This window comes from Anser cygnoides, chromosome 8, assembly GCF_040182565.1.
Source record: "Anser cygnoides isolate HZ-2024a breed goose chromosome 8, Taihu_goose_T2T_genome, whole genome shotgun sequence".
Lineage (NCBI taxonomy): Eukaryota > Metazoa > Chordata > Aves > Anseriformes > Anatidae > Anser > Anser cygnoides.
The window spans coordinates 3,944,216-3,968,555 of NC_089880.1; the positions used below are offsets into that span (position 1 = coordinate 3,944,216).

The window sequence follows — 24,340 nt, forward strand, 5'->3', positions numbered from 1 at the left end:
GAAGGTATACTTCACATAGATGTATGAGCATAAATATGATTCTTGTATTAGGTTGGTAATGGGCCCAGATAGTGTAAAATACACAAAGTCCTTTAATAAAAGGCACTGAAGATGGTGTATTGCATCAGCTACTCAGTAGCACTTCTGTACTAGAAAAACATTTTTAAAATTCAATTCTTCTTTTATTTTCCATGCAAAAAGATTACACTTGTTCCATTGTCATCTTGCAGAGTTCAGCATTATATGATTTAGTTTTCATTAATAATTCAATGAATAACACACTTTATAAACCTGTAAAATACAGAAAAGAAAGCATGAAGCTACGTGAGAAATTAAGAATTTCCAGTAACATAACCTATGCTAGCCTCAGCCTGAAGTTCAGGTACTTAGGGAAGTATGAGACAGAAGGTCATGAAAGCTCAGTCAAAAACAGGTGCAACTAGGCGACATCTCTAAAGATTACCAAAGAATGTAAATAAGAAAGAAAAGGGGCAGATGAGCAAATTCCAACCTCAATCCCTCCTTAAAGCATCATATAAATACTGGAGTAGGACTTAGATTCTTTCTGCATTATTTTTGTTTGTGTACTCAATTTTTTTCCCAAACCTGTAGTGTATTTTAAATCTGTTCACTTTACAATAGTTATTTTTACAGCAAATCTAGCATTTTAAATGTATTTTCCCAAGACATTATTACTGAAGCATTTTGTGGGTTTGGGGCTTTATTTATTTATTTGTGCTTATTGTTGGAGGGTTTTGTTTGTTAGTTAGTTGGTTTTTGTTCATTACCAATGAGCAGAAACTGCTTTTAACCAGGCCTGTTCTGTAGCCTTGAAGTACTACAGAAAATTACATCTCATTGGCATATGTCTTATGGCTTGTGAGATTTTCTATACATGAAGCACAGGAGACTTCAGTATAGAGCAACTGGAGTTGTATGAAATTAACAGCATGGATATTTTGTGTGCAGAATATAGATATACCCGACTTGCAAGATGACTTCCATTTTCTTCAGTGAGCTCTGATTCTGATCGTGTGATATATTTTCTCTCTACTTATTCATTCAGAAATTATAGGACTAGTTATTTAATCATATAAGTATAGGTCCAAACCTGCAGAACTACTGACATAGAAGGTGCTTAAAGGTAACAAAGTGCTTTCTAAAAGAGATCACCAGGGAATTAGATTACATTGATTTGGGAAATCAGTTAGCAAGGAGAGAAATTCACCGTTGGCAGTATCAGTCCTACTGCCTCCTCTGCTGTAGTAGTTTGTTTCCTTGAAAATACCAGCCTCTGAATTTTCCTTGTCATAGGCCTTGCTATTTCCCCATTTTCTCCTCTATAACAGGAGCTATTACACCTCTGATGTTTTTCCCTGAACCAGACATTCTGTAGAGCTTAGCGAAAAACTATTTAAGTTTCTGTTTCTCAAGTTTAAAAAACTATTGATTTCTCCTGGAAAAGTTCCAACTGTAAAATGAACAAGTAGAGACAGATAATAGTGACCATGGTTCTCATCCAATAAAAATCCCTTAAATATCTCTTATCACTGACATTTGCATGTAGTGAGATAACTTTAACTACTTCAGTTTTCTGGCAAAGAAGAAATGAAACCAATTAATATTAAATCTTTGGCTAAAAACGATTAGACTAAGCTTATCCATTGTACCTCCCTTCTACCAAAGTGATAGATCTTAGTGTGCACAAACGTCACTGATAATTATGACACTTTATTCTTAATTCACATGCTTTAGCATCTCATTGCGCAGTGAGTTTTGTGCATTTCGTATTTTACTTTTCATCTGCTGATAGACGAGGTGAATCTCTTCTTAGTGGTGAGAACTGCCCCATTCATTTCAATATTTCAACACAGACTTTTTCTGAATTCTAACAAGCCCTGTACAGATTTCCATTACTTAACAGGAAAAACAATAAAACCTGAGACTGCGAATGTATAAATGGATCTGAATTTTCCAGCAAGTAACACCTTGTTTTTATTTATATTATTCTCATTTTTGTTCTAACTTGCTGTCTAGGGCTTAAGTCATGATGTCTTTTGCTTAGTGTGTTCAGAGGACCATAAGGACAGAACTTTTTCTACTGCTGTGGATCTGATTAAAATCCATGCCAAATTAAACAATTATGGAAGAGCAGGCTGCCACGTAATTAGAAGCTGCTAGCAACTGCTAGGCATGAGGCCAAGACTGAGGGCTAAACCCACCTCAGGAGCACTAAGATATTGCTGTGGCTCTGGATTGTTTGAAAGGCGAGAATTTCTGATTACTACACTTTTATTGTAGAGTATCTAATTTCACCTGTGGATCAGGGCTCCTGTTCCACTGAGCACTGTATGCACATGTAATAGAAAAAAAGATCTCCTTCCAATACTTTAGGACACTTGCATTTAATTTCAATGCCACCTTCTTGCCTGCCCTCACTCAGACTAAGTTGTTACTGAATGTTTACATATTGATACACACCTTTTCAAGGGACATACATGTCAGTGTAAGACATTGCTTGTGTCGTAGATATATTTCAACCCTTTAAACTCTATCAGTATCTTCTGAGTAATTGCTACATTTAACTTAACAGCTCCTTTGTCATTGCAGATAATGGTAGGAGAAGGAATTCTCTACTGTTGCCTGTCCAAAAGAAGAAATGGGATTGGAACAGAGGCCAATATTAATGCAGGAGGATGCAACTTCAATTCTTTTCTTAGAAGAGCTGTCAGATTTGTTGGTGGGTTTCAAATGTTACTCACAAAGAAGAGTCTTCTGTGTACATTCAACTTTTACCATGCAGATTTCCTTCTCTGAGACAGCCTTTCAGAACAGTGCAGGGCTGACACTGGCATATATCTTTTTCTGCCAGAAAATGCGAGAAGAAACTGTCGAATGGAGCAACAGAGCAGCTCCACACTCAGCAGTGCAGCATCTACACTCTCTGTTTTTCCTTTCCTCTCCCAGTCTATTGTCAGTCTTTCTAAAAGAATAATTTGTTTTTCCTCCTCTACCCACCTTGAGCTGGCTTCCTTTTAATGGTTTCTGCATACAGTTTCCCCTGCCTGTCTTCACTGTATCAAAAGTATTCAGCTCAGCTGATACTGTATTCAGCATGACAGTAAAAACTTGTCAGAAACTGTCAGTGGATTTGACATTGTTTTTCTGGTATGTCTTTATCTACCTCTTGAAAAAGGGATACAATCTGGAACATAATGATAGAGAGGGACATGATGAATTATTTTACTTTGTTATTTACTAAATCTGAGCTTGAAAGGGTGGCTTAACTTTGCTCCTCTCTTAGAGTTAATTCGTCTGCCAATGAGTGGCTAAAAGAAAGGTTTTCTCTGTTCCAGAATTCTTTCATTAGAAAGGGCAGCATTGGCAAAGACAAGCTGCAGGACAGCAGAGTGAAAACTTGATAGAAAGGTTATACATTAGGTTTCTATAGGTTGGCAAGCAAGGAGGCAATGACAGGAGGTTTTATATATATATATATATATATATATTTATACACGCATATATATATGTATCTGACCAATAAAACATATCCTTGATATGTTAATATTAAGAGCATATTAAGAGCAGCAGTGAGGAAGTGAGCAGAGAGGGGTGTAGATTGCAGCATCAAAGGGAACTGTAAAGTTACCCCATGCTGTCCATTTCTCCTCCTGTATAGCATCCTGTTCCATCATCAGACGACAAGCTCAAAGATGCATGAATTTCACTCTTGATTCATACCCTGAATTTGCAGTTTGTTTCATACTGTCATGGTGAAACAATTACTTTAGCATTCTTCCAGTTACAAGATGAAAAAAAAATACATATTATTTTTAATAAACACAAGTAGGGAATTAGAGGTAAATCCTTAGAGAAAAAGCAGTTGAAAATGCTCAGTAGAAAAATCACATTAACTGCCTTGTGAATTTGGTATTAACCAGACAGGAATATTGATTGATTGTTGGGGAAAAAAAAAAAAAAAAAAAAGGACCTAAATACTAAATATTTGTGTTTGTGACAAGGATTTGGTACTCAAGAAATGTAAGAGGTATGAAGGTAAGCCAAAGTTATTGCCAGCTGATGAGTACCTGGTAGTGAAAAGAGAACAAGTCTTCAGAACAATAATCTAATGGGAAACTGTGTTATTAAAAATGTGTTCCAGTGGGCAAGTCCAAGGACTGAATGAGCACATATGCTATCCTCAAATAGGTGGTTGTCCTTAAGTCAGCTGAAAAAATTGCTTTCCAAATAGAAGCAGGTCCAGTGTAGTTTACTTTAATGAAAAGATGTTGGAGGACATCCAGTCATCAAAACTAAATGTTAAGTATTAATAGGAAGAAAACAAGCGTAAATAATTGTAATTTTTATATTAAAGAAATCAGCTCTGCAATAAGATTCCACTTTAAAAAATCTTATTCCTCGGGTAAATTCTCGCAAGCCCAATGGCATAAGCCACCAGAATTCAGCTGAATGTATTTGTCACAATGAGTTCATCTAAATACAATAAAGTTAACAAGCTCTATTGCTTTCTTTCCTAGGTGTTCATGTGTTTGGTCTTTGTTCCACTGCTCTTGTTACTGATATTATACAGCTATCAACAGGATATCAGGCACCATATTTCCTGACTGTTTGCAAGCCTAACTATACATCCCTAAATGTTTCCTGCTCAGAGAATTCATATGTTGTGGAAGATATTTGCTCAGGAGCTGATACTAATATTATCAATGCCGGAAGGTTGGTTCTGTTCTTCATTGTGTACATTACTAAGTATTCGTTTTATTTCTTTTTTAATTTTCTCTCCCAGTTCCAAATATTTTTTTCTAGTTAAAGCCTGTATGAGTTCTGGTAAGATTTTTATAATAAAGCTGAGAGCATAACTGTCTTTTTAGTGATGTTTAATTTTCTTTCTACAGATATTAGGCCAGCAGTGGGCTTTGGAAGTCTTTGTCAGATTTCAGAAGCACAGTTAGTAGTACCTAATTATTCTCCCTCCTTCAAAGGAGACAATTTCCTATACAATTATTAATACATGTGGCTTCTACTGCTTTTCCCAGTGGCATCTGAGTAAGTTCTCCATATCAGGAGGGGGAAGAAGCCACACAACTACCTTATTTGAGACTTCTGTATATTGTTATCTACAAACTTGACATTTTGATCTTAGTTGGTGAGGTTTGATTTTCTCATTTGTTAGAGTTTATTTGTTTTCCATGTCTCTCATTGACTAAATTTTTGATTTTGACAGCCATTGAAACAATTCCTTTCATTAGAGAAAAGTCCACAGCAATGCAAACCTGTGTGCTCCCAAACACATGGCTTTTTTTTCATGGTATTTCTAACTGGTTGTTTATCCTCCCTGGCCATTTAGTCTTTAGCCTCCCTACTTAGCCAGGATATAAATTAATATTCATAATATCAGGTTTTGGAAATTGCATATCAGTCAAGCTGAAGTATAACCCAGACCATGCATTTTAAGTTAAATAAGCCAGATGTGATAAAAGTGATAACTCAATTACTGATGACAGTTAACAGACTTAAACAAGGAATTCGGAGGTATAAGTAAGTGGTACTGTACCAATACATTTGCTACTCATTAGTTCAAGGACTTCATTATTATGTATCCTAAATATATGCACTACACTACTGAGAAATCATGAAGCTCTTCACTGAATACAATATCAGTCCTTCTTATCTTTTCCACACCAGGTTAAGCTTTCTTACTTGGTAGTCATTTGTATAGCATTCCCTTGAATTTTTTGCAGTCCTTCAAAATTTTTCTTTTTTATATTTCCTGCTCTCCAAAAATATTACAGCAGAATTATAGAATGCCTGAAATTACTACAATTTCTGTCTCTGACGGAGCTGTGTAATTTCCTTGTGTACCTGATTAGCAGGCATGAAGCCGTGTTCTTCTCTCACATACACTTCACCAAAGCTTTACACTCCTTTCTTGTTCTCTGTGTAGCCACAGATGCTAGCTCCTGTTTTAACTTCATGCCTTATAGCATTGCATTTTTTGTTACATGGATATTACTAAAACGTTTTGTCTGTATCACCAAGGCACCTTTCCCCCAGTTTATTTTGCTTTCCTTTGATTTCAGGGGTTGACACACTTGAGAATCGTGAAATTATTCACTTTGTAAAGTATCTTCCAGCAAATCTCATAATCTATCTCCTTTCACCGAAACAAACCAATTTCACTGATGTTTAAAGATCCTCAATTATTTATTTGGTCTAATATATGTTTAGTTGGCTGAGACTCATAATTAGCATTGATTCATTTACCATTTTTTTTCAACTTACATATGTGGACATGATCCAGAGCTGGCATGAAGGACTGTAGATTAATTTCGCCCAAATAATTTGGTGAAAATAATTTTGGTGGAAGGCATAACCAAAATGACTATATCAGCCTTCACCTGCCTCTCTTCCAATAACCATCTGCTCTTACTGGATACTGCCACTGAAAATGATGTTTGCAAACAGTCTTGCACCTACACAGTGTCCCAGTGAAACTGGTGCATCTTTACATGTGAACAGGCAGAAAAATTCTCACAACTGCTCACATTCATTTAACTATCATCTCAAATATGATGTCCTCAATTGACGATTTGTGGCCATTCCAAAGACTCGGATTGCTTGTAAGTTTAAATATCACCATTTCCAAAACAAAACAAAACAAACAGTGAAATCAGTTGCAAGAAATTTAGAAGTCAGTATTTGTGTTTTCTTATTTTTCGGAGGATGACCATATACTGATAGGTCAATTTTATTGTTATCATAGAGGACATATTTGGTGAATTGTAATAATCTGGCATCACCCTCAGTTTCTCCTTAATTAAATTTTATTGCCTTTTTCCTTTATTAAATCCTTGCTTTCTTATGTCTGTCCCAACTTTACCAAAGTGATCAGCACTTGCTACTGGTTCAATCTTCAGCCATCTATGATGGGAATTATGGTATAACTTCTCCATCCCAGGAGGTTAATTTGCCTTCAGCAATTTCAGCTTGTAGGGGACTTGCTCTTATAAGATTGATAATGACCTTCATTTTTGAATTTGTATATCCCAGAAACTTTGGCTCTAGACTCCCTTGTGAATTAATTTTCTGCAACATCCCTGAATATCCAGTAGTTTTCTTTATCCATCTTTTCCCCTGTTTATCTTCAAATAATCTTTTCAATCATTTCTATTCAGATCTCCAGTGAGTTCTCTATCCTCTGTCATTTCTGATGTTCTTACTCAGTATGACTCTCTCTCATCATTGTTCCCCCTCCACATATTCCTCATGCATGAGCATTCAGAGTGATACAGTCTTCTGAGCTCAGGGCATGTTTTCTTTGAGACCTTTGTTCACCTTTTCAATGCAGAGACATACAAAAAAGCTACATATTTTTAGCTTGAATTGTTTTCGTTTTAGATTAACAGATAGCAGAGAAGAACAAAAGCAGTGTCACCATTAGCGAGTATACAGAATGCCTATGCTGTGCTAGCCCTGAAAGCATACAAATAGAAAGTAGAACAAGAAGAAAATTGACTGTAGCATAGTGACAGACCTTATATACCACAGAAAAGCCATTAAATTCAGGTTAAGTTCTAAGTGGTTCAAAGAATCAAATATACACATTAGTTGCACACAGACTGTAAGTAGATGTATGCTTATACTTAAACATGCACAGGGTAAAGAAGTTGATTAGACATAAACACCTGTATTTTTTTCCATGTATTTATCCTTCTGTCCTCCCTTGAATGGGGGATACTAATTGAGAAAGGTTTGCTCAGGAGAAAAAAAAAAGGGGGGGGTGGGGACTGGGACAGGAATTAGGTCTGTGTTTAGAAATGAAAAAGGAATCATGCTGATTTCATCTTGGCCAGAGTCAAGGATCTGCAGGGGCCATGAGCTCAAATGCAGGTCAGCAGTGCAGCATTCACACTGAATTACATTCACACATTTTGTTACCAATAAATTATTTAGAGCAGATAAAGCAAAATGAATAGGAAATATATTTAGAAATTAGACTCTGCCGCTTTGCAGAAAATTTCTGAAGGAAAAGAACTATATTTCAGTCTCTGCTATTTTAAACTAGCTAACTGAGGTGCTGCTGGGAAAATGGATGTAGGAACGTGGAGCCCAACTCAGTTAGCAAAACCCTCCTTGAATGATTGTTCAAGCATTTATCCCAAGCTGAGCTTTCTATTTCAACCTATCTCAGGTGAAAGTGGCTGCTGCAGCTGCAGGGTAGACATAGCCTTCTTCATCAAGACATCCAGCACATTACATGTCCATGCCATTTCAGGAGATAAACATGCAGCTGTAAACTGATATATATCTGATATACTTACTTCTAGAGCTCAGTTATAGAAGTTTTTTTTTATGGCTTCCACAAGCCATGGACAACATGGAACAGGTGTTACTGAATCCACCACCAGCTAAGTTTTTCCCGATACTGTGTAAAATCTCTCCTTCACCATCCCATTACTGTTCTTTTGTCACTTTTAGAGTATTGAAATGGGTGTGTAAGAAGCATAAAATGTTCAAAGGTTAGAGGGCCTGATGTGTAGCTGCTAGGTATTTTATTTAATTATTTTTTTTTAGTCAGAGAAGTAGAAGCTCTCAGTTTTAATTTCCATATCCACTGTAGTATCTGACTCAAGAGCCAGTCCAGATTATTCAACACTTCCCACGGTCTTCAAAGAGAACAGAAGGCCCTCAGCAATTTCAAGAATAGACCCTGATTTTCACTACTGTCTTGCAGTTTGGATGTATTTTCATTTACCCTCTTGTTCTAGGCTTCAGGAAGGGGCCTGCTAAACCTTAAAATGCCCTTTCCATGTACTTCATTCCTAGCAGGTTATAGGAGCATGTTCTTCAGTCCTAGAATTCCATTTACTCCTAGCATGTTATAAAGTGTTGAAATTTTTAAAATAAGACTAGAGACAGCAAATAAAGATACAATTACCTCTTTGGGAAGAATGTCTCCCTGTCATGGCTGCATTATCATGGGAACATAATGGGGCATAAAGATGATGAATTCTGCTGCGCAAGTTAAGGCCTGATTATCCAAGTTGTATATATAGCTGATGTGTCCTTACAATGAAAAAAATCCAAGTGAAATCAGTGAGAATAATCATAAGATCCAGGATCATATATTGAATAAGTTGTATAATTAGTTGTATAATATAAAATAATTACATACTGAAAAGCTATTACGATTTTTTTTAATAGAAATTAATGTATAGAAATTTCTCTCTTAAAAATCAAGCATCCAGTCTTTAGCTCATTCACACTCTTTTCTTAGTACATGCACTTTTTTTTAGTGCACAAAAATAATTTCATACTAAATATTTACTTCTAAACAAAGGCATTTCATTAACATTGGTGCTTTCTCCTGATTATAGAAAAGAAATTTAGAAATTAAATGCTAATGATTGATCCCATGGTGCTTAGAAGGTGTAAACTGAAAGTGACTGTAGCACCCATTGTGTTTTTTTCAAGTGAATGCTAGCACACACAGTATATTTGAACTTAGAAATATAATTTGAGTGTCCTTCCTTGGCAGAAAGTCATTCCCATCTCAACATGCCACCCTGGCAGCTTTTGCAGCAGTGTATATTTCGGTGAGTAATCAACTCTATTCATTTTCATTTATATAAGACAAAAGTTAGAATGCCATTTGCTGTACATTTTACAGTTAAGTGTTGCCTGGATATTCTGAGTGGATATAAGTTTTTATTGTGTCAATTCGAAAGCAAAATGAAATTACTAACAGCTAAAATAAAAGCATCTCTATTAAGAATACAGAAAAGATGCAACTGCTTCACACTCTTTTTAAAGAAGCAACATTATCCATTGTGGTGGAGTGTAATATAATATAAATAATCAAAGTAATATAAATATATATTTAATGCCTCAAGTTATTCACATATAAAATGCAGTGCTTATCTGTCTTATAGGGTGATAATTTAACTTACCATTCACATGTGTTATATGTTTTGCCTTTCCTTTGCTGCTGTCTTCACACAATTCGCTGTTTTTAAACTTTAGGCATTAAGGTACAAACATTTATGTGATCTAGTTTCACTTGACCTCCATAGAATTGCATCATGGATGAACTGGCAGAACCACTCTCAGAGGCCTCAAAGGTGCTACTGCAAAACAAGTGAATAAAAGCCATCAGTAACTAGCAGGAAATAATAGGAGATGCTTCAGTGATGACAGCTGATTTCCCACATATGACTAATAATATTTCTTCATTATGGGGGCCAATATTTGTATGTTAACATTTATTTGAAGTTAAAAAAAATGTAATTTTCCATCATTCATGCTATAAAAATCCAAAGGGAAAAAAAAAAGCAACGATAGCAACCAGTTAATCAAACTAGTAATAGAATTCTGCATGTACTGAGAGCTTGCCAGTATTTATTCAGCCCAGGAAAAGGCAAAAATTTACAATAATAATCATAAACAACCTCGACTAAATTTTTTGACCTCCCTGACATCATGGCCTCCAGTTGAGAAATGGCTCTCTAAAGCATCTGGTGGTGGCTTTTGTTAGAACAGGTTATTGCCTTCATCTGGCATGACATCTGGCTTCTGTATTTCAGACATGGTGATTGCTTAGTCACATTTACAGAACACTTAGGCTCTGACTGTGAACATTATTTAGGCATAAAATCTTTATCCTAATTAACATCAATAAGCAACATTGCCTATGTTTTCAGAAATCCATTCCTTGTGATTTCAAATCTTTCTACAGTAATTGAGCAGATTTTAAGAAGGCTGCTAAATAAAATTAGTTAAACTGATTACTTGCAACAGTACTGTATAACAGTGATTTATATGTGAAAGAAATACTGAATGCTAGAAATTCGTATCTTCTCAAGTAAATGTAAGTTTCTTTAAACACTATTCCATCTCTTTCTTTTTTTTAAGATGTACTTCAATTCTACGTTAACAGATTCCTCAAAACTTCTGAAACCACTCTTGGTCTTTGCTTTTATCATCTGTGGAATTATATGTGGTCTGACTCGTATCACCCAGTATAAGAATCATCCAGTTGATGTTTATTGTGGCTTTCTCATAGGAGGAGGAATTGCTCTCTATTTGGTAAATATAACATAGATGTAGTTATGTTTTAGAAAATAAAATTGATAAGTCTGTAATAAAAGTATTGGTATTTTTAATAAAAATATTTCATCAGGGTTACATGCCATAATGAAGAATACAGTCCAAATGTGTTGAAGGTGGTGATGTTAGGGGTAATCTCTTCTAAAAATAAACAGAAAAAAGCAAATATATATTTCAATTTGAAGTGCCATAAGAATGCACAAAGTGGTATATAATAGTCTAGCACTATGCAGAAACAGCTCTACCATAATGCACTTTATTGAAGATACTCATCTTTTCTACTCCACACTTACAAGCATAAGACAAGAAAAATATTAAATATTATTTGTTGCCAGTATGAGTTTACACTGCCACCATTAGCTTTATAGTCTCAAAATTAGTTTAATTAGTGTACAGCAACTCAACTGAGTGAATTGCCAAACCTGCAGGAAATCAAAGGTACTATTACACCCCTGTGGTCCTTTGGAGCTCTTGGGGAGGTTATGAAGGGGATGTAGGATGCCCATGCCTATGCTCTTTGTCTGCACTGGGTTGAAACAGATGGAGCACATTGGAAGGGTGCTGTAAAGGAATATGTAAGATAGGCCTGTTTGTATCTGCCAGTAGGAAGCTTATACAGCTTTTGCTTCCTGCTCTCAATACATCTCCAGCATGACTGTTGCTGTTCTAGCTCCTCAGCACAGTGTCATCCAAGGTGCCTGTGAGCAATCAAGAACTTCTGCTGACAATGTGGTAGTGAACAGAACAGTTTTAACAACCAGTGGGATGGTTTTTGACCCCCCCAGAAGTCAATGATGAATTTGAGTATAATACTAAAATAAGTTCATAACTCGTCCCCCATTTTTTCTGTGATGTAATAGTCTAAGGCATGTGCAGATGGTCTACAAAGGTGACCAGAAGAAAAATGGCTTTCACAGAGGCAACAGTGACAGCAACCAGGGTAGATAATAAAAACCCAATGAGCTACTAAAGTCAGTTCCTACAATTGCGTTGTGAGAAGAAAGGCACGATGTTGAGAATATTATTTCAAATGATTAAGCTGTTGTAGACTCTCATAAATGGAGCTGTTGTTTTCATGTTCGAAATCCACAAACAAGTGTGGTCTTTGTTAGGTTTTCCCCATAAACTATTGCATGACAACATACATCAAAGAGGTGCATTGTCCTGGAAACCCAGTAGTCAGTAAATCTACCCTTAAAAATACACACCAATAAGAGGAAAGGGATGGAAAATATTGTGAAACTACAAATAACTCTGAAAAGAACAAGTAACCTAAGTGATTGAGTGAGGCATTTGAGCCTTTCATACAATATTCTCTCAGTGGAATCTTTTTAAAATGACAGCATTTTACAATGAGTCTGCTGAATAAAAAAATGTTGTATAACTAAATCTTCTTACAGTTCTGCACAGCTTGAAAAGCAATTGATTCAAAGCTGATAAATTGTTCTATCATGTAGATATTGTATTACATGGTTATTATGCAGTAGAAAGGGCAGAATCACGGAACAACTTGAGCTGGAACAAGATTCAGTAAATCAGAGCAGACAGTAGTGTAGTTGTTAAATAGCTTCGCCCAGAAAACTGCGAACATTAATTTTCATAGTTTCAAAACAAAACATTCTTTGTTTAACTGTATCTGTTGTTTTATAAAATGAGGAACACTGAAGGAGGGTAAATCTTTTCCCTAACAATTCATTGCCATGAAATAAATAGTTATAAATATATAAATAACAAGTGTCCTTTTTATCCTACTGAAACTGCTACGTACCAGATTGAGGACAGAATTTGGCATAAAGATAAGGATAGGCTCATTAGGAAAGGTAACATACCCTTGTCAGTTAAACTGGACTAATTCTATCACTCAATATTTAAAGGCAGAAGAATATAATTAAAATACCTAAAAATGTCTCATTTTTCCATAACTAGTTGTTCATGCTTCTGTTCAAATATCAGGGCCTGTATGCAGTGGGAAACTTCTTGCCAAGTGAGGAGAATGTGTTTCACCAGAATTTTCACAGAGAACCCCTGAGGTCTTTGACAGACCTCAGTCAAGATGCCAACAGAATCCTGCCAGGTAAAAATGGAAGCAGCACTGATGGCATCGCCTCTCACCGTTCGGAAAGTATCCTGAACAGAAACCACAGAGATTCTGGGTCTCTGACTAACATCAAGAGAGCAAATGCTGATGTAGAAATCATAACACCACGAAGCCCAATGGGAAAGGAAAACATGGTTACTTTCAGTAACACTTTGCCAAGAGTCAACACACCATCCTTGGAAGATCCAGCAAGACGAAATGCAACAATTCATGCATCAATGGATTCTGCCCGCTCCAAACAGCTGCTTTCCCAGTGGAAGAATAAGAACGAAAGCCGAAAGTTGTCACTGCAAGTAATAGAGACTGAATCTGGCCAGTCACCACCAAGAGCTATTGAAATGAGGTCAAGCTCAGAGCCTTCCAGAGTGGGTGTAAATGGTGATCATCATGGCCCAAGTAGCCAATACCTGAAAATTCAACCTGGCAGTGTACCAGGTTGTAACAACTCAGGTCTTTCTGGTGGACCAAGGGTCTCTATTCAGTCACGTCCTGGCTCTTCCCAGTTAGTGCATATTCCTGAAGAGACTCAGGAAAATGTGAACACGTCTCCCAAAAGTAGTTCAGCTAGAGCTAAATGGCTGAAAGCTGCTGAGAAGAGTGTTGCATGTAGAAGCAACAGCCAGCCAAGAATCATGCAAGTAATAGCCATGTCTAAGCAGCAAGGCGTGCTTCAAGGCAGTCCAAAGGGTTCAGAGGGAAGTACAGTCACTTGTACAGGAGCCATCAGATACAAAACCTTGACAGACCACGAGCCAAGCAGCATTGTCAGAGTTGAGGCCCATCCAGAAAATAACAGACCTGTAATTCAGATGCCATCAGAAGGTGAAGGAAGTGGGTCATGGAAATGGAAAGGTCCTGAAAAAGTCACCCTTCGTCAGACATATGAGCTAAATGATCTCAACAGAGACTCTGAGAGCTGTGACTCCTTAAAAGACAGTTATGGGTCAGGTGACAGGAAAAGGAGCAACATAGATAACAGTGAGCATCACCATCATGGAATCACTACAATAAGAGTCACACCTGTGGAGGGAAGTGAGATTGGCTCAGAGACCCTGTCCATTTCTTCTAGCCGGGACTCAACACTTCGAAGAAAAGGTAACATAATTTTAATCCCTGAACGAGGGAGCAGTCCAGAGAACACCAGAAACATCTTCTATAAAGGCACATCCCCCACACGAGCATACAAAGAATGAGGAGACATATCAGCTGGTCCATACCACCACAAAGGAAACACATCCTCACACAGGTTCTGCTCTGTGTGTTTAGAGCTGATATTTACCTTTGATGTGCCAAATTACTGACCAGCAGCCCAACTGTTGTTGAACACTGCTGGTTTGCAATGTGCATGAGCCTGTGGAAATCACATGGTGGGGGGAAAAGCACAATGCCAGAACCTAACTAATGTGAAACATTTTCATGCAACTTGTTTCTTCAGACTCAAAACATTTATCTGAGGGTGATGTCAATCAAAAAATAGTCTTGAACACAGACACTTTATTTCCTGAATGTGCCAACTTTTTATTTTATTTATATTTGTGTCCAAAATCAACTGAATTTTTCATAGCAAATGCTGTATGTGTGGTATATATTCACCTTTGCAGAATTTGCACCACATCTTTAATACAGGATGGTGCTGATAACTTTACATGTTTTGAAAATTTGCATACTTATTAGACTCTACAAACACATGGCATATCGATGTGCAGTTACTTTAAAATAATATTGCTAATACTATGATGATGCTGGCTGCATTCATTTAGCATAAGAAATATTTACAGCTTTGTTATAGTGGATCTGTCACATTCAAAGATTGCAAAGATTTTGTGTAGTTCTTTAAGATGTCTACTGCAACAAAAAAATGTGTGGGTGACGTTCCATTAGAATGGAATACCTATCTATTTTGAATAGTTTTGCTGCTACTGCTCAACTTTTATTTAAGAACAGGTGCTACTAATGAAGACGCTGCTTCTTAGTGGGCTAACTTGTAGAACTGTTTAAAATTATGTTTTTAAGGGGTCTTTTAAAGTACTACGAGTAATTCAGATTTTGCATTTTTAAATCTCTCATTCTGTCCTTCAGCAACCTTTCAATTTTTCTGTTAGTTTATGACTTTATAATGTGTGACATCAATAACTGCAAAATGTGCAGACATGAAAGGTGAGCCATGAGCAAATAAAAATAAACCATCAGTTTCCTGATCAGCTTCAAGGGAGACAGTAATTAATATCATAGCTCACAATTCGAAGCAGTCATTTAGCACACTTGCTTAGCATGCCACAAGAACAATCACAAGTTTTACCCCACTCACCATCATTTAGGGGATTTAAACTTTACTTTAAAAATGGAATGCCTTGGTATTGCAAATCACTACATGAGTGTTGCGTTGTGCCACCACTACTGTTCAGGTTCCATGACACACCGTCCAGAGCCTTCTTAAGGATTATATTTTTCCCCCTACCACTGCCACTTAAGAATATGGAGGGTCTCTGCACCTGAGAGAACACAGATTATTTTAGTAAATTAAGCTTGGGATGTAATGAAAGAAAACTTGCCTGCTAAAGACCTCCATTGCCCAAAATTGTTGAACAGTCGAGCTCTGAAATGAATATGCATAGCACATCCTGGGCATGCTAGAAGAAAAGCATCATTCAATTTGGCTCTGACCTAAATAACAAACCATGGAGGAAGCGATGGGCAATGCTCATCCAGTGCAGCTCCTCATTCTCTCCTAGATTTTCAACCTGAAGAACTAATACCAAATATGTGCCTGCTCTACTGCCAGGAAGGGAAGGAATGACTTTGCAGTCCCCTCACTGAATAAGCAGTAGGTAACAGATCAATTCTGTTACCTGGCTTATTTAGTAGAGTGTTTTGCTCTAAAACTTCTTCTGATTTGGGGTACCAGGCAACAAGATATAAACTACATAGTCAGAACCTGTCTACAGACCCTAACCCGCAGATCTCTGAGGAAAAGCTCACCCTGCTTCAGCCAACTAGGAGGTAAAAGGAAGAATTGTCCCATCCCAGGAAGATAAATAGCACAACACACATGCAGACCAAAAAAAAAAAAAAAAAAAAAACAAACAAAAACCACACCAAACCAAAATCCCAAACCCAACACCAAGCCTGAGAAATTGCAGAAGTAGGAGGATGGTATTTGCTAATCTGCATAGAAGAAGGGATTCATAGTCAATAGAAAGCTTTATATACTTTCCCATATACCCCAGTGCTCCAAGCTTATCTGAGGGTTGTCAGCCAACCACCAACCCTATCTAGTAATGCTTCCCCCACCTGCCCATCACCTAGTGCTGTGAAAAATATTGTCCCTTAAGGAAATGCCCACCCTTTTCCTGCTAGTAATAGACAAAGACCCCAGTATGCATGTGATAATTGGGTGGAAGTATTCTGCAGGTTACAGGTAAGGAGATAGTACCCTGCAACCTCACTGGTTATGTATGTTGAAGGCACACTTTAAGGTACAGTAGCTGGGGCAGATAATCAGAGGTGCCAAGGAAACAAACAAACAAACAAAAAGAGTAATTTTTTTGGAAAGGTGTTCTCAGACTCTAGTATACAAATCAGGATTTGTTTTTTTTGTTTTTTTTTTTCTCTCTTTTTAAAACAATGTGTCTTTAGACCTTGGTATTTAATACCAAATTTTGTACAAGGTTCCTAGGAATTACAAACACTTAGAGTATAATGAAAAAAACACCTTTGGAGTTAGTTTAGTCTAGGTACATGATAAAGAAGGTAAGATCAGCTTTAAAAGGAATGGGTAAGACACAATCATTGTTGGCCTATCAATGCAGGGAAATAAAACACAATCATTTGTTAGTTTGTAAGTGCAGGGCAAAAGAACATAAGGAGATGAACCTGGAAATAACAGAAAATTGAAATGGAGAATAATGGCAATAAAACATAGATTAGAAAATATTCCCTCTGGCAATTTAGCTGTTTTGGAAACTGCAGGATTCCTGGTGGGAGTGTTTGTTCTCTATTCCTTGGTTTTACTCAGATATATATTGGCATACGTGTTGCTTTTATTACTCTAAAACTTGCTGCACTATTTCAAGTGCAGTGTGATATTTTTCCTAAGGTTTCCTATTTCTTAACAAAAGATTTTAAAGCTCTTGTGTAATCATTGAAATTGTGTTCTTTACATAAATATTGATATATTCTTTTTTACTCAAAGTGCCAAAGGCTACTGTTTTTAATAATGGCTTATCAAATTATATTACGTTAGAGAGCAGAAATGTAATAATATATACATTGGAACTCAGACCTCTGCATGTATATTTGATAAGGAGCCTTTTGTAAAATTACTCTTTGTTTACGTTCCACTGATACCTTAATTTAAAATTAAACAAATTTACAGGTGACATCTTCTTAGTGTTCTGATTTTCTTACTTGCTAACAGGCACGAATTTCTTTGTTAGGCTGTGCTTTACTGAAAAAAGAAAATACTCAAAAATAAAATATGTTTTTAAATGAGAACTCTATATAAAGTATTGTGTTTAATAAAATGTTATGCAATGTTTTAAAATGGAAAAGAATTTGTAAATTGCTATAAATGTATTTTGTTAAATAAGTACAAATCAATGCTATTGTGTTTATTGTGCTAACATCATGAAAATAAAGATAAAATTATTCATTGATGTTCAGTCATCTCATCTGTAGTGAAACAGAGTCCTATTCCCCTGCAAAATTATTTTTCAATATTAGGTTTCTCAGGACACATCAAAGTGGTTATCAGTGGGAAGCCTCAAAACCTAGCATAGTAATAAGAAATCATGAGGAACAGTCTTCAGACAAGAGTGTCTCTATCTGAAAAAAAACATTGTGGAAAAAAAAAAAAAAAGTGAATTGGGAACTTCATGCCATGTCAGGATACATTTTCTAGGTCATTTTGGAGGACCAACTACAGTGTTATGCCCCTAATGCCTTTAAAGCGTCTTGCTAGTGTTGGGTAGAGGTGCCGGACATGGTGAGGTCCCACTTGGATTTGTGAATTAGAACAGGGCAGGTGTCAGGAGCAACCCGAGAGGAAGAGCTCTCCCCAAGAGAAGCAGGTAGTATACAGGACACAGTCACTGGGTGACGAACACCCTATTGCTGCCAGCAGTGAAGACCACTACAAGTAGCAGCCTGCTGTTCAAAATACTGTCTTATCCATAAACCACAAAAGGTATGCAACAGAAAACACTGTCTCAGAGCCAATCCCAAAACACCCTGAAACTGGGCACAGCAGGGCCCTAAATGCCAGGGATGGAAGACACTACTTTAGCTGATGCATGCACAGATACTGCCAATGGCATAGTGAAGATCACCAGCAGCATCTCTGCAATACACAGCAGAAAAGCAAACTGACACTGATAAGCTTTCCCATGTGTATGCATGCCTTTGTGCAGGCTGTGTTTTGTAGTAATGTGCCTTTCCAGCAGGGTGACCTGTCTTGGCCAGGGTGGCAGAAGGACCAGGCAGCTGATGGGACCACTGGCACCAGCCAGGCACCACACTGCTGAGGAGTACAAGAGTATCATGTACATGCACACTGTGCTCCCAGTGAGAGCATGCTGGGGTCAAGTGGTGTCATCCCAAGTTGTGGTGCAGATCTGGGTCACTTGGCTATCCATGTCCTCAAACTTTCATAACAAAATAAGACCAGGGACCCTCAGGCAAAAGAGTTGGGAAAACATTTGTTTTCCTCTGAGAGGAAAGGAAGTACATGTAGAGTTGTGATACTGCTCCTTCTGTGGTTACTGAAGAAGCACGCTGCATGTGGTCAGGGCTGGGGAAGGTCCTGGTCACACTATATTATATCAGTAGCCAGTTTCATGAGAGACCTCTCTGGACAGCAACAGATGCTTGTGGGACAGCAGGTCATCTGCCCAAGCAAAAGGACACCTTGAATGAAGTTGTGTGAAGCCTGTGGCCTTGGGGCCAAGGTCCTGATGTCCCACTGTCTGGGACATGTATTGGTATCCTGGGAAAGCTACAGACAGCGATGCCCCAGGTGTGGGTCAGAGAGACCCTAGGAAGGAGAGCAAGAGCCTGGGAGAGTCCAGGTAAGCTCCTCTTTATGCTCATGGGGATACTGTAAGGCCTCAAAAGTGTGTACTTAGTAATGGCTGGGCCAGGAGTGCTTCTCTGAAGGTCCTGCAACAACATGGGGTTAGCTTTGTCCTGCATCTACCAGCCAGAGTGAAAAGAAAGGCAGCAGGAAAGGAGTGAAAGAGGGGAAAAAAACAAGCCAATGTTGACAGAAGTATGAGAAGACAATCTGTGTTCTACATTAAGAAAGAAATCTAGATAGAAGTCAGAACAGGAAAAAGCAAAATTAAGCAAGAGAGAGTTACATTTTAATAAAATCTGTACTGAATAGGAAAATCAAGAGAGGATACAGTCTGGTAAAGTGCATAACATTGCTCCTATGTGTTTCACTGCTGTAATTTGCAGTGGTGTATCATTACTCTGCTTATATTAGGTGACGTCATGGTACAGCTCTTTTACAGGAATTCTGTATTAAGAATTATCAACCTTGTTCTAGTACACACAAAATTTAAATGAATGTCATCTTAGGGTTACTCATTCCAGGCATGCTGCAGTGAGGCGGATGTGAGACAGTATGGCACTACACAAGCTGTAATTGGCCGTGGTAGGTAAAAGAGCCCCGCAGCACAGAGGCTACTCCATGGCATACACCAAAGCCTGCCTTTCCTCAGCTGAGAAAAGCTCTGCAGCCTAAGCAGCCAGTTAATTTTTCATTGTGGGGCAGATCCTCCCTTTCACTACAGTTATATCAGCTATGCTAGCATAAAGTGAGCCTCTACCACTACCACTCCAAATCTGGTGTTTTATCTCCATTTTGCACTCATAGCAGTGACTGTATGGAAAAAAAATAGTAGTCCATTGCAGTTCTGGATTTGCAATTTTATTGCAAGAAGGACAAGGTCTCCCTGTGTTTGTCATTATACAGTGAGGAAAAATAGTGATTGTAACCTATATAAATGACCACAGTTACATGTCTCTATGTATAGTAATACGCAGTGATCCTAGAGGCTATTGTGTGCCAAGCATTTACGTGCTAGCAGTCAGGACAGCACAGAAGTAGTGCATAACCCAAGAAAAACTTCTATACCTCAGCTGACTCAGACAGTGAGCTCTATTGTATTGGCAATGTAAATCACTAGTAGTTTTATGCCCCTACAACTACAGAAACAAAAGCTGACTGACAGAGATTTCCACAGAATCACAGAATCATCTAGGTTGGATGAGACCACCAAGATCACCGAGTCCAACCTCTGACCTAACACTAACAAGTCCTACACTAAACCATATCACTAAGTTCAACATCTAAACGTCTTTTAAAGACCTCCAGGGATGGTGACTCAACCACTTCCCTGGGCAGCCCATTCCAATGCCTAACAACCCTTTCAGTAAAGAAGTTCTTCCTAATATCCAACCTAAACCTCCCCTGGTGTAATGTTATCCCATTCCCCCTCGTCCTGTCACCAGGCACGTGGGAGAAGAGACCAACCCCCACCTCACTACAGCCTCCACTCTACCTGTAGAGTGTGATAAGGTCGCCCCTGAGCCTCCTCTTCTCCAGGCTGAACAAGCCCAGCTCCCTCAGCCGCTCCTCGTAAGACTTGTTCTCCAGACCCCTCACCAGCTTCGTTGCCCTTCTCTGGACTCGCTCGAGCACCTCCATGTCCTTCTTGTAGCGAGGGGCCCAAAACTGAACACAATACTCGAGGTGCGGCTCCACCAGAGCCGATTCCAGCAAGCTGATACTGTTTCAAGGTAGTAATTTTTAACGCTCTCCATTTTCTCTCTTCCTTCCCCACTAAGAAAATAAAGGACAAAAAGATACTACAGAAGGGAAGCACAAATATTGCACAGCACCATCAGATGTAGCTTTCAAAGCACAACAGTGTCCTCTAAACCAGATCAAATAATCAACACTAATAAAACCATCAATGTGAGCAGGGCTAATTAGTAACCTATACTAACAAATGCAAACAGTAGTACTTTTGACTCTCCTCTTAGTGTTAAAATTCAAAACTTTGAAATCAGAAATGTTCTAGCTGGAACCTAGGAAATGTCCTAACCCTCTGTCTTAGCAGTCAGTCTGTCTTGTTCATCAAATCCAATTGACCGACGGGGAATTTGTATGAACCTTTGTACTACGTGAGCTCCACTAATTCCTTCTTTTAGAAAGCCTTTCATTCCTGCCTACTGTAAGGAAAGGGGGAGGGAAAGGGGGGGCGGGGAGTGACAGTGTGAAGAGAACAAGAAAATTTGGCAGAAAGCAATTCATCAACTCCCATTAGCACTGCTTTTAGGTATGGCAGCTAAGATAGGCCAATGGCTGTAAGTAGCCACTTTCTTGTCATTTTACTTAACCTCCTGAGAGACAGTAATGAGGTCTTATTGGATCAATTAGCATCTAAGTCTTGACAGACTATCTTATCTCAGACTTGGTTGAGATTGTTTGGCCAGATGAAGCTACAAAGCTGAAAAGTACTGAGAATGACACATCTTATGATAAGAATTGGTCATTTCTTCAAGGAAGAGGGAAGATTATTTCTCTCTTACCATTTCCCTAGCAACAGGGAAAATGAGGGGTTCTTTTTCATTTATAGAAGAGACTTGATTTCACGATTACCAGAAAAAAAAAGAAGCATCTGCTTGTAGCCCAGGCATCTTCTGAATAGCACGGGACTTTCAGTTAAAACTGTAAGAGCTTTTTAGTCTTTATATCTTATTATGGCAATTATTTCAGATAAAAGAAATTACAAAGCCTGAGGTATGGTAAGGCTTTCATCACACCATGCAGTACTCATAGTATAATCCCTCCCTAGGAGGTAACTTGCTTGACAAATACTATAAATATAAGCCTACATAAGAGGATAAATAATTATTCATCTGCAGATAAATTCTGACATATCATCTTTCCTCTGCAACTTGACTGAAAGACATAATCAGAAAGTCCTTGATCTGTTAATGGGCAAATATCACTCTAAATCCAAACTACCTTGAAAAGTACTGAAAGCTTTTAAATGTCAATTTTCATTTTCCTCTTTTTCAGTGACGGAACTGTACTGAACTCTAAGTATATTGACCTAGGACTTTTTTTTTTCCATCCCACTAGTGTGCAGCAGAGTTATTTTCATTCCCACTACATTCAGCACAAGCTCTTAAGCACTGCTTTTTATCATGGAGGGTAGCCACTCTCTCAGTTGAGAGAAAGGATTAAAATGAATTATAATTAAATAACTAAATCATTATGTGAAGAATAAAAGTTCTTACCAACTGCTACACTTGGTAATTTTTTTTTTACCAACTGTTCTTCAGTTAGAGTCACTGTGTTAACTTGAAATGGACAAGCAGATAATATTGGAGAAAAAAAACTTAAATCAGCAACCTTCTACTAGAATCCCGCTGTGTAATGATTGCTGGAGTCTCACAACTAATATCAGCTAGTCTCGCTCCTTATGGAGACTGAAGAAATTTTTAAGCAAGGTACTCAGGTGGTCATACAAGTAAATGACATTAAATAGAGGCTAGAAATGGAAACAGATACAATCTCCACAACTTCTTTACTTTTGTCCTGCCAATTTGCAGGGAGGAATGGTGATTAGTGCTGAAGATGAATAAGAGAAGTATTTCTCCTTTTCAGTGAGACCAATTATTTTTAGAATCACTGTGTTGCAGATAATTTAGGACCTGGTATAATAGCAGATCCAAAAAATCAGAACACCTCTAGTGTACAAAAAGATAATGATTTTTAAGAGCTTTAAAAATACATAAATGCATAACAATCTGTCTCCCAAAAATCTTCCATTGAAGCCATGAAAAAAACCACCCTGATATTTATAGATATTTTGTGGGACAACTTACAGTTTTGTTTTTCTTCCTTTTTTTTTTCCCTTGAAATGAAAGATTTAAAATAAAATTATAATAATTCACATTCAAAATGAACCCTTCATGCCAAATCTTTGAAGAATAATGATGCTAAAAATAAAATGTTGCCACGGAAACTGAATGGAACAGAAATTAGCAATAGGGCCTGATCTAAAGCCACTGAAATGGGAATGGGAACAAGATTCAGTGAAGAAAATAAACGTATGTTCCAGGATTTCCTTCCTTCACATTTTAGTAGTTCCTGTTTCATATTTGTGGGGAAATCAGTTTGAAATGAAATAATATGTAACCTGACAACAGAAGATGGATTCCTAAGATTCACAGTGTTGGGTATCATGAATTCAGCAACAGGAGTTTTTGCAGGGACTTTTTTAAGCGGACTCTGGTCCATTTTTGCTCCCTTATCTTTAAAGGTTACAGACTAGAAACAGAGAAGAGAGACTTCTATTGAGGCAATGCTAGTCAAGAGCAGAGGAGACAATATAGTTGCCTGCATGGGAAACCTGCAAAGCACATATTAGCTTGTACTTTACCTTGTGAAAGAAACATGATGACAGATGGCAAGCACAGGTAACCCATAGCATCCCAGAACAACAAAGGATACACAGCTGAGTGATGGAGGAAATGGGCCAACTGGTTGGTAACTGGCTCAGCGAGAATGCAGAAAAGGAAATATTTTTACAGAAAATCACTTGGTGGGAAGGAAAAAAGAGAGTGAAGTCCAAGTTCCAGTGTTCAGGCAGGCACTGCAAAGGAAATCCAGTTACAAAATGGATTTTCTCCAGGTCAATATAACATAACAAGGATAAAAAGACATACTGGCTCACTTGTGCAGTGAATACTAAAAATAAGTGTGACCAAAAAACTGAAGGAACACACTGTCTCCAGTAATGATAATAATGTTGAACAGAAGACTGAAAAAAAGTTTTTATTAATCCCACATAAGATGGAACCAAAACTGAAGGAACACTATGACTGCAAACAGGAAAGAGAATCTCCACCTTGGAATCCAAAAACAGTAGGTCATTACATTTTGGATGTTTCTGAAACAGATATCAGCAAATCTATTAATCTGTAATGATATTGTGTGCCTGGAGAAGACCAAAACTAGTACTCGTTTTCTTGAAAAAGAACACAGCTTTCTGGAAAAAAAAAAAATCATATCAGCACTGTCTTCACAGTAAAAATGCT

General features: G+C 37.7%; 2 protein-coding genes across 3 annotated transcripts in view; one reads left to right on the forward strand and one right to left on the reverse strand.

Moving 5' to 3' along the window:
* The window catches only part of PLPPR4 (phospholipid phosphatase related 4), a 31,494-nt gene extending 15,182 nt beyond the window's left edge, over window positions 1–16,312 (forward strand). For both annotated transcript variants that reach the window (XM_048067198.2, XM_067001922.1), the window contains 5 exons: window positions 2,611–2,740; window positions 4,539–4,734; window positions 9,557–9,614; window positions 10,930–11,103; window positions 13,078–16,312. In XM_048067198.2, the coding sequence (XP_047923155.2) occupies window positions 2,611–2,740; window positions 4,539–4,734; window positions 9,557–9,614; window positions 10,930–11,103; window positions 13,078–14,415 (1,896 nt within the window). In that variant the 3' untranslated portion in view covers window positions 14,416–16,312. The remainder of the gene's footprint in view (window positions 1–2,610; window positions 2,741–4,538; window positions 4,735–9,556; window positions 9,615–10,929; window positions 11,104–13,077) is intronic.
* The window catches only part of FRRS1 (ferric chelate reductase 1), a 146,108-nt gene continuing 126,305 nt past the window's right edge, over window positions 4,538–24,340 (reverse strand). The window contains exons 23-24 of the transcript XR_010833402.1: window positions 9,969–10,145; window positions 4,538–9,084 (exon numbers count right to left, since the gene is read on the reverse strand). The gene's annotated coding sequence lies outside the window, so the exon portion shown is untranslated. The remainder of the gene's footprint in view (window positions 9,085–9,968; window positions 10,146–24,340) is intronic.